The following is a 15,593-nucleotide window of genomic DNA, read 5'->3' on the forward strand; positions in this document are numbered from 1 at the left end:
AGATTTTCACAATTTATTTTACTGTATACATCCATCAAAAAAAATTGTTACCCATGGTGCATCATTGCTTACAAACTATGAGCTTTAGAAGTACTTCTTGGTTTAAAACCGAACCAGAACCCACCTTCTGCGTTAAGACTAAACTGCTTACGCGAAAGTTTGATCGGAACAACCGATTTTTCAACAACAACAATGTCGAAATGCTGCAATATGTTGAAAATTAAGCTTTTGGTCTCAAGTAAGGCGAATCTGTTTCCTATGCAACTGCGGGGCCCCACGCCGAAGGGTATAAAAGTGTAGGGTGCGATGTTGTTTTTGTTTTCGCTGCTAAACCTTTCCGGATCGAAACGGTCGGGGCACGGGTAAAACTTCTCATCGCGATGTATAGCGTATAAAGGGAACATAACGAGGTCTCCTTTGCGTAGATGAATCGGCTTTTCTCCATCGGTCTCAGGTTGTATGGTGTATGGTTTCACGCATACTCTATCGAGTGCAAGTCCACTGGGCCATTTCCGTAGGGTTTCTGCAATATTTAACTTTGAGCGGTAACCCCCAGAATTACACACATACCTGATATCACCATGTCCAAGTATTCCATTTTCAGCAAGGCCTCGTAGGTTAAACGGCCCTTGCATTCCTCCAAAGTGAAGTCAACCTCTTCTTGAAGCCTTTGCTGTATGACCGGGTTGACGGCGAGCTCATACGCGACGAAGCACATCAGAGTGGAAACCGTATCGAATCCGGCAAAGAAGAAAATGAGCGCCTGAGCCGTTACGTCGTCATCGGTCAACTGTATTTTCTGCCTCTTTTCTTCCTTTCCTATCGCAGACTCCTCAAGAACCGCAAATCCTTTATCCATCACTCCGGTGATATGATCGTCGTGCTTTAGCCGCCCCTTCTTCGCTTCCATTAAAAGATGGATCATATCAGGTCGAACAATTCCTTTAGCCTCGCGTTCCCTCATATTTCCCACCACCAACGTTCGGAAAAACCGGCATACTTCTGCGCTGAACACCCGCATACCAAGATACTGAAAGCAATATGTACGCTTGATAGTTCCTCAACTAAACTTACGTTTGCCAGTTTAGGACAGCTAATCATTAAAAGTAGCGAGAGATTCCGCCAGAACCCCGTGAAGTTTGTCGCCTCCTTTCCCATCATGTAAAATTCATTTTCGCGATCCTCCAGCGAATTGCACTTTACACCGAACGACGCCGACGCGATCACGTCATTGGTGTACCTCGTGAAAACGTCCTTCAGTTCAACCACCACCGTTTCGGAACCGCCGTCGTGCTGGAAGTACTGGACGAAATGTTCCGCGCATTCCAACATCAAATTGAACATGCCCTTCATTTTGCTGCTCGTAAACGATGGGCTAAGGGTGGCGCGCGTGTCTCGCCATCTGTCACCTGGAGAAGTTAACATGCATTAGAATCCAAGGAAACTTTGTGTTCTCGATTGGGAAGTCTCACCTTTCAACGCGATTAAGTTTTTCCCCCACAAAGGATCACACTTCTCGTTCGAAAGTTGGTTGTGGTCCACGAAATGATCAAAATCTTTTACTCCCAGCTGCTTAATTAGGTCGATATCTTTAATTAGGAGCATCGGACTCATCAGTTGGTAGGATCCAAAATACCTGTCAATAATATCGGAAGTTATGAGCTTCACGAAATGTGTGTGTGCTGCGAAATCACAGACAGAAACAGAAAGATGATTTCATTAACTGCGACATTTACAGGGTTACAGTTTAACGTAATAGTTTTTTGGGGATGCTTGCAAATTAAGTGGGGGATTTTAGTGCACAAGTAGCAAGTCATGGTGAATCAACAGGAGAATTTATCTGTTCAAGGTGAAAATTAAAGCTATCACCGTCCGTTTTGCGTTTGCATTATTTTTGGGCACGGTTTCCTAGCAGAAATAGAGAAGTTAGTGGCTTATAGCGCTTCATAGCGAACGTGAACAAAATTATATCTCCAAATAAGAGCGATAACCATGCGCGCGATTCGATAAGAACGCATGATTGCTGTTTAACGCTTAAGAGACCAGATTGGAAAGTGGTTTTCGGCCGACGAGGCTAGACTTTGTCTTTGGCTGTCTCGAGGTTACATGTGAATTACGGCTCTTGTTCCGGGAGGATCCGTAGGACCTTATGTTATTTTGCCACTAATTGTTGGGGCATCTGGGTTTTCTGTAACTGTGTCTAGGAAAGAGGCCGTGTAATCCATTGAAAGCACGATTACGCCAACTAAAACCGACGAGGGAATGCGGGCACGGGAGCGGGAGCGGTACGGATGCGGGATATATCTCTAGAGCGGTATGTATGCGCGAATACATCGGTATGCATACTTGCATATCCAGCAAACCGCATACGGTAGGACAATAATTAATTTACCTCTCGATTTACCCGCAACAAACCCTAGTTAATAAATCCTGCACAATTAATATAAACACAGCAGAACATTGGTTTATTATTCCTGTGCACAATCACGAATTCGAGTATTACTTTCGCGAAATTGAAACCGGTTTGCTTAGATTCGCAATACGTATGGACATTTTTGTTCTGCATTCATCACTGTTGCAACAGTACGATCGAAGCAATCTGTTTATATTATTCTAACGAACCGGAATTTTCCAGGGAGAGATAAGATCAATTGTTGCTAGAAGAAAATATTACCCATTGCCAATTATTGCAGGTTATTTTGAATTTTTTGATTTGTATAAAGTCGTGGTCGATTATTTTTAGAAATCTGAATGAGAAATTTTGTTCGAGGTAATTTTAATATTCCTAAAGGAATCGACCCGTGAAGATTATATGCATAAAATAGACTTTGTAGTGTATTTATTGATAGTAATCGAATCTAAACAAAAGATTTTTGGTTATTTTGTTTCAATGATTCGAAAATTCAATCTAATTTGGCCGATACAATTCCTTTGGTTTGATTAAAATTTTGAATCGTATTCAAGGTGTGTATATTTTTAACAGGAGAATGCACCAGTAATTCATTATGCAGTAAAGATTAATTTTAGGTAAATGACGGACGGACCCCTAAAATAATGACGGCATACCCAATATATGAGAAGTATATCGATTTAGTAGATTAAATAAGCATAGAATTGCTGTATTTCATTTGAATTAGTATTACTGTAGTGTAATTTTTCTTTTTAGAATTGCGTGTAATTGCGTATTGTTTATTTAATTGTAAAACGTGAAATTGCCTGTTAAAATGCAGGCACATCTGGTCATTTGCGATAAGAGTTTGTTATCGGGCGAGATTTAATTAATGCACGTGTTTTTATCGCTATTAGAAGAGACATGCAGATGTTCCACAATGTGCGCATTAGCGTAGCGAATTATGATTGGCGCTTTATCTGTAAAAACTGGAAGAAGACTAGCAAGCTAGCTGGTTCGCGACGGTTGGAAAGCGTACACTTCTATTCTATTCACAGGGGAGCCCGACCAACCAGCACTTAGGCATACAAAACGTTCATTGTGCCTACCCCCTTTCTTTCGCAACTAAATTCAGAGCCCGTTCCTTTCAGTAAAGGATAGATCCCTGGTGAGCCTAAGTTGCTTCACCCCCCTCCAGTTCCATATAGCTGTCGCCAAGGAGTTGATGGCTGTCTCTGTTCAAAACGTCACAGTAACAGACCATATGCTCGCTTGTTTCATCTGCCTCGCGACACAACCTGCACGTGGGCTCCTCCACAAGCCCAATGTTATGCAGGTGATATAAGACGAAGACCATCTAGTTCCCAGTAAGGCCACCGGTGATTTTAGAACTTTAGAAGACCCAGATTTGCCAAGAAGCTCCTTTAAAAAGGCCCTTGACTGCCTGAGTCCGGTTGATTATTATCACTGAGCCTGGAATTGACTGGTCACACAGTCTTTAATCGTGGCCTTGAGAGGGAACAATTCCTAGGGAAGGGTAGGGTCCGATGAAGACCCCACCACTCCCTTTCATTTCCTCTCGTCTCAATCTTTTTTTAGCCCCTGCCTCCACAGCTAGTGTAAAGACTCTGGTCTCTGAAGTGTCTCCATGGCCAAAGTTGGCGTCGTTTTCATGGCTCCAGAAACTCCCAGATAGAAGAGTCTCTGACCCTCTGACCCTCTGACTTCCTCTAAGAGTGAGCCCATCAAGGGTCTCTCTCTTTCTATTCGTAAGTGGATCAACCTCACTCTTTCGCGGGTTAACGGAAAGGCCATGGATACGTGAACTGTTCAAGAGCCTCCTGCATGAGATCTTTCACTCTGTAATTGGGTGCAAGCCTGTTGAGGGCCCAGAACAAGAGAGGGTCAATAAATAAATAAATGACGATCGCGAGATTTGGACCGTCTGAATAGCCACCGGAAATTCGGCATGAGATTCATCGAGTTAATGCCGATTGTCATCAAGATGTGTATCCTAAAGAAAACTTAAGCACTGAAGATGTCAGCGTTTGTGTGTAGAGTTAAGTTCGCCTTATTTACCGCAAACATTATTAGGATTATTAAAAAAGAAAGCAAAAAACTGTGAGTACCTTTAAGATTTTCTTGTCTTTTGTCGAAGAACTGCGTGCGGGGTAATTTGTCCATTCAAGCTTTACAAGCTTCTCTTTCACCCCGGAATTTTGTTTAAGGTTCTCTTATTTGTTTCGAAATAAAATTTAGTCATTGTCAGTCAAGTAATTGTGTGTTTATTCGAACCCGTGCTGTAAAAGTGTTTTACGTGTCGTAAAATAGGACATTTAAGTAAAGAATGCCCAAATCGAAAATTAGATTTACAAAATGAATAAAGTGGCGACGAGGCACTTTCCCTTACCCCCTACTTGCCCGCACCTATGCCAAATTGTCAAGTTTACCTTTAAGTTATGAATCATTTACCTACTTTCGTGATAAATTTAGAGCAGTAAGTACATCTTGAGAACTCACAAATTTATTACAGTAATGGGATTCTCTGTAGAGGTAGAGATTTATCTACGATCGTTGTATTTTTGTCGACAGTTCGTCGCAGATGTTCCTGTAAGCTGAAGGGGGCACTGACGTCAAGATTATCCCACGGAAAAAGAACACTTGCGAATCGCAATGAAACCCTCTTCGTGTGCGATTTTTTTAGAGGGCGGCAGATCACAATTCGTGAGCAATTTTAGTGCCATTCGTATAGTGAAAGATTGTATGGGTGGACTTTTAGGCTAATCCACATTGGGGAAACCGTTTCGCTTTCCTTTGCTTGAAATACAGGAACTTTAAATTGACAGAAGATAAACTAAAGCAATATTCCTTGGGCGCTGTCGTGCAATAAATTATTAAGGTATTTGTGTACTCGTGTACCTACTGTGACTGTAACTACAACAATTAAAGCATATCATGTGCCAGAGCTCCACTAATGCAAGCGCTTGGTTTTTAGGGTTCGTTCAGACAATGCGGTAGGTACTAATGAAGATCTTATTTACATGCAAATGTGCCAAATCGCTCACGCCTAACCGCGCGGAGATCGCGCGATAGCCGTCGCGGCTGAACGAGACTTTATAATGTATTCCCGTTATGCGCAGTAATTTACCTGCAATCTGGGAACTGTTCGTAGAGCTTTATAAGTCCATCGGCTACTGGCGATAACTGCAAGGTTGCCTTAATATTGCCCCACCATAGTTTCGCGACACTGAGTTGAACAACACCCCGGTTAGACCAATGTTGAAACGGTCTAATTAGTATATAGTATGCCAGAAGGCATAAACCGGCGGCTATTACAAGAAACGAAAACATTTTACGTTTTATTCGCGTTCTGGGTCAAGGCGTACTGAACAAAAAGTGAAGGTTGGGATATAACTGACTCATCGATTATTGTGGAATTCCTGTTTTCGTTGATAAATACAATTTACGTGCGTGAGAATGTTTACTCAAAGACTGAGTATGGGTTTTCAGTCAACCACAATCAATGGGATTTAAAAATCGCGAGTCATTGAAGATAATCGCAGCGATAGGGAAGGCAAATATATAATTACTAGGTGCTTGATACTAATGCACATGAAACAGTGGATTTCGAAATCGAAGCCATTCGAAAAAATGGAGGCATATCAGACCCGTTGGAAGAGGATTAGACCAAATGCTGAAATTCAGTATCCACAAAATGGGGGTCGAGATAGTGCATATACGCAGATTTGTGGCAGAAGGTTCTCCCCAAAGAAAAGGACCGTTCCAGATCCTTACTTTCGTCGCAACCTTACACATAGACATTTTATACCAACTCCTCTGAAAGGGTGGCATTCACGCTTCTCACGTACCTACTTCAGGTAGGTCTACCCAATTTCTAAGTGTGTAATAATTTTGTGCCCGTTATGCGCTATTCCTGTTGTACCATTCAAGTATCAACGGTTAAGTGGAAGAGCAGGTAAGAATTTTTCCACAGCTGAACTTCGCCGTTTGGACACTATCATGTTTTTTTGGTTTTCTTCTTTATTTCTTCTTGTTATATTGATATTTTGTGTCCAATAAAGTTCTATTATTATTATATTATTGCTATTGAGATCTCACGAGTTTGGGAGCGATTAAAACTTTAGAATGAGGTCTCCCAACTTCACAGCTATACTGGATGTTGTAAAAATGGGTGCCTATTTGTTCCTCATAATGTTGTGTTATTTTTGCCGTATCATCATTTTGTTCTTGTATGATTTTTTAATTAATTAACTTTTTAGAATCAAGGTCCAACTTACTTTTTGACCAGGCATTGTAGAATTCTAAAATAACCTTCCGTAGAATCACTAGTAAACAATTCACAGATTTCGCAATCCACATGCAACCATCGGGCACATTGGAAATGACAACCGTATAACGCCATATGTAAAACACAAATAACTCCTAATTAATCGGATCACTCGCAAGCTCGCTCTTGCCGCAATATATTGCTTGAGTTTTTCAAAGTCTGAAAGAATTACAAAACAACTGAAGCATATCTCTCAATAACCACATTATATAATAATGAGTCAACCTTTTGTGGTCACCCAAATGGTTGCGATTAGCGAAACATTATTTAAGTTACAGAAAACACCTGTCGGGCTAACTCAAACAAATCAAAATTGAAACTTTGAAAATTTGTTCCAAAACACAAAATGAAAATTACAACATAATTCCTGAAAGACAGAAAAGCTTACAAAGCTTGTTTGGACAAATTACTCCGCAAGCAGGTGGTCGACAAAGAAAATAAGAAAATATTAAAATTACTTTTCTCTTTTAATAATCCTATTCCGGTCGTTCAAAGGTTTATGATAAACAAGGCGCACTTAACTCCAAACACAGACGCTGACAGCTTCTGAACTTTACTTTTCTTTAACACACAAATCTTGATTAATACACAACATTAACTTGAAAAACAAAATGACGATTTGCCGGTGGCTGTTCAGACGGTACAAACGTTTAACTTTTAACAATAATAGTAGTTTGACAAAGGGCCCCACGGTGCACTAACTGCGTACTTCTTCTACTTGACAGACCTTTCCAAAAATAAACTATATACATATACAGTGAGTTTTTTTAAATGCGAACATAGGAGTTTGCATGCAATGTGATTTCCCTATGTTCGATTTAAAAAAACACATCAATCTATGCGGTGTGCGCGGTTCACATTTCCAAATCGCGCAACTTGTGTGACTATGAACAGCAACTCTAATAGCCTTTATGATGAAGAGCACCCGGTAAGATTTTTTTTAAAGAAGCCATGTGAGGCCATAGCAACTTTAGGGTACAACTTACGATAACTTGACCTCACAGGCCCCGCACTGACACGACAACTCATTGTGAACCAACCTTCAATTATTTGTAGGTCATGTGCACCTGGTATTCTACTAATTTGATCTATTCAGAGCTGGGCAGTATTCGATTTTGTAAATACTTTTTAGTATTTAAATCCTTTAAAGTATTCAAATACTTTGTAATTAAATACTTTGATGGAAGCAGTATTTGTATTTGTAACTCAAATACTTTTACAAATATTTAGTATTCGAATACTTCGCAAAGTATTTGGATACTTCGTAAAATATTCGAATACTTCGCATAGTATTTGAATTTTGGTGCGTAGAATCCAAAACAATTCGTACTTTTTCGATTAGACTTCTCAGCCAAAAGTTAAGGACTAGAAACCAATTTCGAAAATTCAAAGGGCTGTAACTTTTGAACTAGTAGCCCAATCTTGGAACTGTTTGAAATTATGGATTCTACAGGCCCATTCTATAAGAAAATTTTTTTCCGGGTCGATCTGAGACAATTTTTTTTTCGGGCCTCAAAAAAAGGCAGTGTATAACCTTCCTTTCTCGGGAAAACACTTTTCCTTATTAATTTTGGTGCTTAGAATCCAAAACGATTCGTACTTTTTCGATCGGACTTTTCAATCAAAGATGGACCAGAAACCAATTTCGAAAGAAAATTCAAAGGGCTCTAACTTTTGAACTAGTAGCCCAATCTTCAAACTGTTTGAAATTATGGATTCTAGGGGCCAAATCCTATTAGAAAATGTTTTTTCCCGGTCGATCTCAGACAATTTTTTTTCCGGCTTCAAAAAAAGGCAGTTATTCAAATATTTGAGAACAATTTAGAAATGTTTAGGGAAAGTTTCCATTGTCATAAAATCAAATATAAAAATCCGATTCAACTGAATACCGAACGATCCTGGACTGAAACTTTTTGGCTCGTTAGTCTACTTAACTTAAAAACAATAGGGACCTTTCTTATATCCTTAAGACCATGTGTACCAATTTTACTTTTGAAAATATTCGAATACTTATTTTTTGAAGTATTTGAATACTTTTCGATGTATCTGTATCTAGTATTCGCTTGCGCTGGACGTAAAAGTATTTAGTATTCAAATACGTTTGATTTGTGTAAAGTATTTACTATTTAATATTCAAATACTTTTTGAAGGTATTCTGCCCAGCTCTGGATCTATTCAATACATTAATGAAGAAAATAAGAAAATAAATACCGAAAACAATTACAATAAATGTTCGGAGTGTCCTCCTTGACATTCTAAGCAATAACTTAACCGATTTCGTAATTAAATTGGACGGCGGTATTTTTAAAAATGTGACAGCTGTCAATTGTATCTACTACTCATTTGAACTACTCAATAGATTGATGTGTTTTTTTAAAAATCGAACATAGGGAAATTTCATTGCATGCAAACTCCTATGTTCGCATTTAAAAAAAATTCGCTGTATGTCGCAGAAGTAACGGATAGTAATTACAATTCTTCTGTATCGAAAACCAGATGCAATCAAACGTTAAGCTCGCGGAGTATCGACGAAATTAATATATTACCTTTGAGCCGTAGCCGCGACCGATTCCGAGCTCAAAAAGGGCGTTGTCTGCCAAAATCCGGAATCAGATATACACCAGAACAAAAAAAGAGAGAGTGTGACCAGCACAATATAAAAAGTGCTGTTTGTCACGTCAAGCGTCTCAACTCAACATAGAAATACCCTCGGAAATACCAAAGTATTTTTGGTGTTTTTGCGAAATTTTGTGGTGCTACTTAAGATCAAAAGTATATTGTGGATATTTGGTTCTATATAAAGACATAATTTACTGTGTATAAAGTGAATAGAAATTAATTACGAAAAGTTTGGTTATGCTGCTCAATTGTGATAATAAACACACAGCGTTCTTATGATATTCAAACAACGTAATGGCTCCCGATCAAAAACCGTGCACCCTTGCGAATTAAAAAAAAGTACGACGTGCTGTCGCTATACCCCCGCTTCGTCATGTATCACTATTTCCTATTATTCGTTGGGCCTCGAAAAATGCATTTTTTCTAGATAAATTCACATGTTCCGCTTCGTAGGGCGTACGGGGGTAATCGTTTTTTATGTTTTTTTTAAATGATTTTCGCTCCTTCGCTTGTTGCGAATTTTCAAATTCGCCACCTTCCCCAATTAAATTCGATTTAGTAGATTTTTTGTTTTCTGGACATGTTTGGGCATAACAGTAAATTAACCCAATTTCATTTTGGAAACTAGGGTAGGAATTTTGGGAGAAGTACAGAATTAATGGAGAGATGGTGTATTTTTCGGATCATCGTAGATTCTAGTTCTTTGATTGTTACGTTTACAGGGTTTAACTAGCAACCATATTATACAGTGATATTTATTTAGAAGTACAAATAGGGATTTATGTATATACTATTTTTTCCTATGTCTACTTTCAAATGATAAAATCTCTTCTGAAGGGCGCCTAATTTTATGCATACAAAATAGCTTTTTAAAATAAATAATCTGACTGTAATATTAATTAGTTTGAATATTGTTGCTTTGACTTAACAGAAAATAAATCTCTTACTTGCTACCGGGACTATACCAATTGACAATACCAACTTTTTCTCCAGTTAAATACATCGCACACGAACTAAAATAAAATCCGGAAGCTATAACAACAATATTCAAATTAATTAATCCGACAGCCAGATGTTAATTTGTTTTAGGAAGTTACTTTGGTTGCATAAAATTCGGTGCCTTTCAGAAGAGCAAAAGTAGACATAGGAAAAAATAATACGCATAAATCCCTATGTCTACTTCTTAATAAATAGCACTGTATACATCATTATACCCCAACATTAAATGTAAAACCGTTCTTTGTTTCGGGAAAAGGTAAAAGGGTAGTAATCCCTACGACCTTCTCACTCAGGTCAGTAGATAAGTCAATATATTGGCATAAGCAGACGTTTGAAGCTTCATCAGTGGTCACTAAATCCTACTTGGGGGTAGTCGCCGTTTACGTCATCTAAAAACACTGGTTCTGCGTGCGAGGGCTCCAGGAAATCTTTGGACTATTTTAGAGTTATGGGGAATCAAACACACATCTGACACATTTATAGAGGTTTATTATGACAATGAGAAACACTACAAAAGTGTACTTTAGGTTCTGGGCTCAAGCCCCACCCAAAATCCCTTCTCAACACTCAATGAAAACTGGTTAGGTTTCAGTTTGATGGGAACTTGAGTTTCCTTAATGACAACTACGTTAAAGTGTTGGAATAACTTAAAAATTAACATCTTCGCCTCGAGTAAGCCAAACCTGTTACCGATGCAGCTTCTGGGACCAATACCGAAAGGAAGATAAGAACCAGGCTCAATGTTTGACTTGTTCTCGTCACTAAACCGTTCCGGATCGTAGCGATCGGGATTGGGATAAAATTTGGGATCACGATGCATGCTAAATATCGGTATCCCGACAATGGCTCCTTTTTGTAAGTGCACCGGTTTCTCTCCCGGATGTACCGGCTCGATTGTAAACGGTTTGGAGCAGACGCGATCTGACAGGGCAATACTGGGATATTTTCGCAAGGACTCTAAAATGGAAGCTGAGGTTGGGTGTTTTTTGTACTTTCACTCACCTGATAGCACCATGTCCAGGTACTTCATTTTCAACAAACTTTCGTAGGTAATTGCCCCATCGTGTTTGCGTAGAGTCTCGTCAATTTCCTCCTGTAACTGTGTCTGCACATCGGAGTTCACGGCAAGTTCGTGCGCGGTGAAACACATCAAGTTGGCGACGCTCTCGAAACCGGCAAAGAAAAATATGAGTGCCTGCGCTATCAAATCATCTTCGGTAAGCTCGACTTTCCGCACTTCTTTTCCAATGGCTGACTCCTCAATGGATGAGAATCCCGAATCGATAGCATCTGCGTCAAGGTCGTGCTTCAGTCGACCATTCCTCGCCTCCATCAGCAAATGGATCATGTCTGGTCGTATAATTCCACTCTTTTCTCTCGCCTCAATTGTGGATTTTACTAAATTGCGAAAAAACGCGGTCGCTTGCGGACTGAAGAATCTGATACCTAAGGACTAATTGAGACGGCTGCAAAAGGTTAATTGATCGAACTACTTACCTTTGCAACACGTGGAAACAACGTGACGATTAAAAAGCTAATGTTCTTCCAGACGCCCGACAGTTTCGTCAGTTCTTTGCCCATCAGGTAGAACTCATTTTCGGGACACTTAAGGGAATTGCACGACAGCCCAAACGCGGCGGAGGCAATCACGTCATTTGAAAACCTGGTAAGTAGGTCTTTTAGCTCTATGTCAATCCTCGACGAGCCCTTTTCTTGCAAATGCCCAATGAATTGCTCTGTACATTCTTCAAAGAGCCTGAACATTCCGCGCATTTTGCTACTGGTAAATGACGGGCTGAGAGTGGACCTCATCGCCTTCCAGCGTTCCCCTGCGATTGTGCGTAAACTTGGACAATTTCTAAGTGAACTCACCTTGCAACAAAAGCAGAACCCTTCCGAACAACGGTTCCACTTCTTCATTGACAAACGGGTAATGATTAACGAACGAATCAAACTCCTTAATTCCAACCTCCTTCACTAAGCCCGGGTCCTTTATCAGCAAAATGTTGGAGGTAAACATGTTAATTCCGATGTATCTGAAAGAGTTACAGAATTAGAGACCGAGAAAGTAGCGTACACCTACCTTTCATCGGGGTAGCGATTTTGCAAGTCGACCAAAGTTTCGCATCCGGGCTCAAATTGGAGGATCAATTTGAAAAAGGTTCGCCACAAATCCAAAGGGCCGCACTGGTTCACCCCCTGCCATTTCCAATAAAATGTTATCTTGACGATCAAGTAGACAAGCGCCGCGCAGAAGGTTGTTAAGAGCAAAACGCCCAGCATTATTACACGAAATGGCGTAAGTAGTTAATTATTCGAACAGTTTGTAGTGGATCTTGCTGCGTCTGTCAATAAAATAATGTTTGAGATCAGATAGGAAATTTGCCGTATTACGTAACAGCTATAATTCGTGCGGCGCCAACGTGACTGGAATTGAACGTAAACTCATTTCCTCTCGCTTTTATTATAAACAGATGCGTTGGATGGTTTTGCAATTGATTCTTAACACATGCATTGAATAAATTAGTTTGAATTTAAAGTCTGTTGCGTTGTGGCAAGTATAGTGACATGTAGGAAAGTTTTTGAGGAAAGGCGCATGAAACTTTAACAGTGGCATCTCCAGAAATATTTCAATGGACCAATATGTTTTAGGGTGGGCCATAATTCGCTAGGTATTGTGGGAGGAGATGGCTATCAAAAGATCAATTTACAAATACGAAATAGTGATTTACATAAAAGTTAGGAAAATGACACATTACTGGCGAGGAAATGTTGAAGCACGAGGCTCCTTTGGGGCCGAGTACTTTAATTTCCAAGTCAAGTAGTGTCATTTTACTGACTTTTGTATGAAATTTTACCCGAAATCGTATTTTAATATAAAATTTCAATTTTTATATAGAACTTTTTCACTATCCCAAGATTTTCACAAAGGTAACTGACAGAAAATTAAATTCTTTCTTTCCCATAGCAACAAATAAGTGATATTTTCTATCTGTTCAAATTAAGGTCGATTAAATAACTTAAATAAAGATTTTCCTAATTTTCTCGAAAACGAGTGGGCCAATTTAAAAAAATCAAGCCTCTAAATAAAGGACTTCGAAAAACCTTTCAAACAAGCTATTACTCGATACCGCTTGCCGTTTAAAATTTTTAAGAGAATGATCCTGGGGGTCAGAGGGTGAAAGAGGGTGAAGTAGTTTTTGGTTAAAAAGTTGTCCCCCTTGACAAATCTTTTTACGTGTCTCGGCGTTTTTTCCTTTAATCAGAGGTTTTCGATAAATCCAAGTTTTCACTTCACCCTGTAGATTGCATATTATTAACGAGCAATAAAAAGAGAGTTTATGATTGTAGACTTTCTGCCCGTCCGTCGGTCCGTCTATCTGTCCGTCCGTCCGTCTATCCGTCCGTCCGCCCGTCCGTCCGTCTGTGGACATGATAACTCACTAACGGTTTCGAATTTTTCAATTCTGTTTTTAGCAATTACTAGGTAGACAATGGTCAAGGGACTAATTGATAAAATTTTGGTCAATATTCGTCAACCGTCGCGCTCGTTGTTTATTTCGATCTAGTTACCCATAAAAATGATAAAGTCGACTTCATAAACCTCAATATAACAAGACTGTAGATTTAAAAAAGAATATTCGCGTATAACAATTCATTCACTTGGCCCTCTAATGGAAGCCAAAACTTCAAATTCTCAAAAATGCACTAAAGAATACGAAAACGTTTTTGAGAACATCTTATAAGGTAACAATGTATCCGTTACTTTATTTAGAGCGTCTAAACGCTGCTTTACAAACTAATTAAATTGTCGATCATTAGATGTCGCTAACCGACCATAACAAATAATAACAATATGTCCTTTTCACTTCCTAGTCTTATCAGTAATCATACCTTGTATAAAAGGAAGATTCCTTGATTTCACCGAACACTTCCTCCTGTCACTTGCTAACCTGAAAACCAGATATTCAAATCTGAAAACTTCAAAACTCTTCATCCGATTTCCCGTGATTCATTTACTACCATTTTCCGTTTATCCTGCAGCGTTTGACCACCTGTCCCTGCTCGGGCGCCAATTCTGTAAGGGTTCTTGTTGGGCACTCGGGTAGCTGCAGTCCTGACCCTGATTCTAAGTGAAATTTATAAACACACAACTTTGATTCATTTTGTAACAATAGAGTACACCCTGTACAGAGCTGGGCAGTATTCGATTTTGTAGATACTTTTTAGTATTCAAATCCTTTAAAGTATTCAAATACTTTGTAATTAAATACTTTTATGGAAGCAGTATTTGTATTTGTAACTCAAATAGTTTCACAAATATTTAGTATTCCAATACTTCGCAAGGTATTTGAATACTTTGAGCAGTATTCGAATACTTCGCATAGTATTTGAATACTTCCTTTTTTTTAACAAAAATCGACTACACCAAAATTTCTCGGGAAAACACTTTTTCTTATTAATTTTGCTGCGAAGAATCCAAAACAATTCGTACTTTTTCGATCAAACTTCTCAATGCAAAGTTATAGACTAGAAACCAATTTCGAAAAAAAATTCAAACGGCTGTAACTTTTGAACTAGTAGCCCAATCTTCAAACTGTTTGAAATTATGGATTCTACGGGCCAAATTCTATAGGAAAATGATTTTTCCCGGTCGATCTCAGACAATTTTTTCTGCGGGCCTCAAAAAAAGGCAGTGTATAACCTTCCTTTTTTACCAAAAATCGACCACACCAAAATTTCTCGGGAAATCACTTTTTCTTATTAATTTTGGTGCGTGGAATCCAAAACAATTCGTACTTTTTCGATCAGACTTCGCAACCAAAGGTTAAAGACTAGAAACCAATTTCGAAAGAAAATTCAAAGAGCTGTAACTTTTGAACTAGTAGCCCAATCTTCAAACTGTTTGAAATTATGGATTCTACGGGCCAAATTCTATAAGAAAATGTTTTTTTTTTTTCCGGGTCGATCTGAGACAATTTTTTTTTCGGGGCTCAAAAAAAGGCAGTGTATAACCTTCCTTTTTTACTAAAAATCGACTGCACCAAAATTTCTCGGGAAAACACTTTTTCTTATTAATTTTGGTGCGTAGAATCCAAAACAATTCGTACTTTTTCGATCAGACTTCTCAATCAAAAGTTATACACTAGAAAACCAATTTCGAAAGAAAATTCAAAGGGCTGTAACTTTTGAACTAGTAGCCCAATCTTGGAACTGTTTGAAATTATGGATTCTACA

At 38.9% G+C, this 15,593-nt stretch overlaps 2 protein-coding genes across 3 annotated transcripts; both read right to left on the reverse strand.

The window, feature by feature from the left end:
- On the reverse strand, positions 1-6,396 carry LOC116177851 (cytochrome P450 9e2-like). Its single transcript, XM_031496996.1, has 5 exons — positions 5,538-6,396; positions 1,473-1,636; positions 1,075-1,409; positions 571-1,030; positions 1-523 (listed from the first exon to the last, which is right to left on the reverse strand). Exons 1-5 carry the CDS (start codon positions 5,738-5,740, stop codon positions 69-71), a joined length of 1,617 nt encoding a protein of 538 aa, XP_031352856.1. The 5' UTR covers positions 5,741-6,396; the 3' UTR covers positions 1-68.
- Positions 6,397-10,824: 4,428 nt separating this feature from the next.
- On the reverse strand, positions 10,825-14,511 carry LOC116177853 (cytochrome P450 9e2-like). 2 transcript variants are annotated; one of them, XM_031496998.1, is made up of 7 exons: positions 14,379-14,511; positions 14,250-14,308; positions 12,439-12,700; positions 12,228-12,391; positions 11,853-12,184; positions 11,358-11,808; positions 10,825-11,312 (listed from the first exon to the last, which is right to left on the reverse strand). In XM_031496998.1, exons 3-7 carry the CDS (start codon positions 12,636-12,638, stop codon positions 10,879-10,881), a joined length of 1,581 nt encoding a protein of 526 aa, XP_031352858.1. In that variant the 5' UTR covers positions 12,639-12,700; positions 14,250-14,308; positions 14,379-14,511; the 3' UTR covers positions 10,825-10,878. The 2 variants fall into 2 exon arrangements, with proteins under 2 accessions (XP_031352858.1, XP_031352860.1); XM_031497000.1 differs by lacking the exons at positions 14,250-14,308; positions 14,379-14,511 and adding an exon at positions 12,755-12,855.
- Positions 14,512-15,593: the final 1,082 nt, after the last annotated feature.

This window comes from Photinus pyralis, unplaced genomic scaffold (genome assembly GCF_008802855.1).
Source record: "Photinus pyralis isolate 1611_PpyrPB1 unplaced genomic scaffold, Ppyr1.3 Ppyr1.4_LG8, whole genome shotgun sequence".
In the NCBI taxonomy this organism is placed as follows: Eukaryota; Metazoa; Arthropoda; class Insecta; order Coleoptera; family Lampyridae; genus Photinus; species Photinus pyralis.

Bases quoted from the DNA above. Each gene is read 5' to 3' on its own strand.
- LOC116177851 (XM_031496996.1), bottom strand. From the start codon at position 5,740: ATGTTTTCGTTTCTTGTAATAGCCGCCGGTTTATGCCTTCTGGCATAC. The intron at 1,637-5,537 runs GTAAATTACTGC...TATTATTGACAG, and splicing joins GAACAGTTCCCAGATTGCAG to GTATTTTGGATCCTACCAAC. The intron at 1,031-1,074 runs GTAAGTTTAGTT...TATTGCTTTCAG, and splicing joins GCTGTCCTAAACTGGCAAAC to TATCTTGGTATGCGGGTGTT.
- LOC116177853 (XM_031496998.1), bottom strand. From the start codon at position 12,638: ATGCTGGGCGTTTTGCTCTTAACAACCTTCTGCGCGGCGCTTGTCTAC. The intron at 12,185-12,227 runs GTGAGTTCACTT...GCACAATCGCAG, and splicing joins GGTTCTGCTTTTGTTGCAAG to GGGAACGCTGGAAGGCGATG. The intron at 11,809-11,852 runs GTAAGTAGTTCG...CGTCTCAATTAG, and splicing joins TGTTTCCACGTGTTGCAAAG to TCCTTAGGTATCAGATTCTT.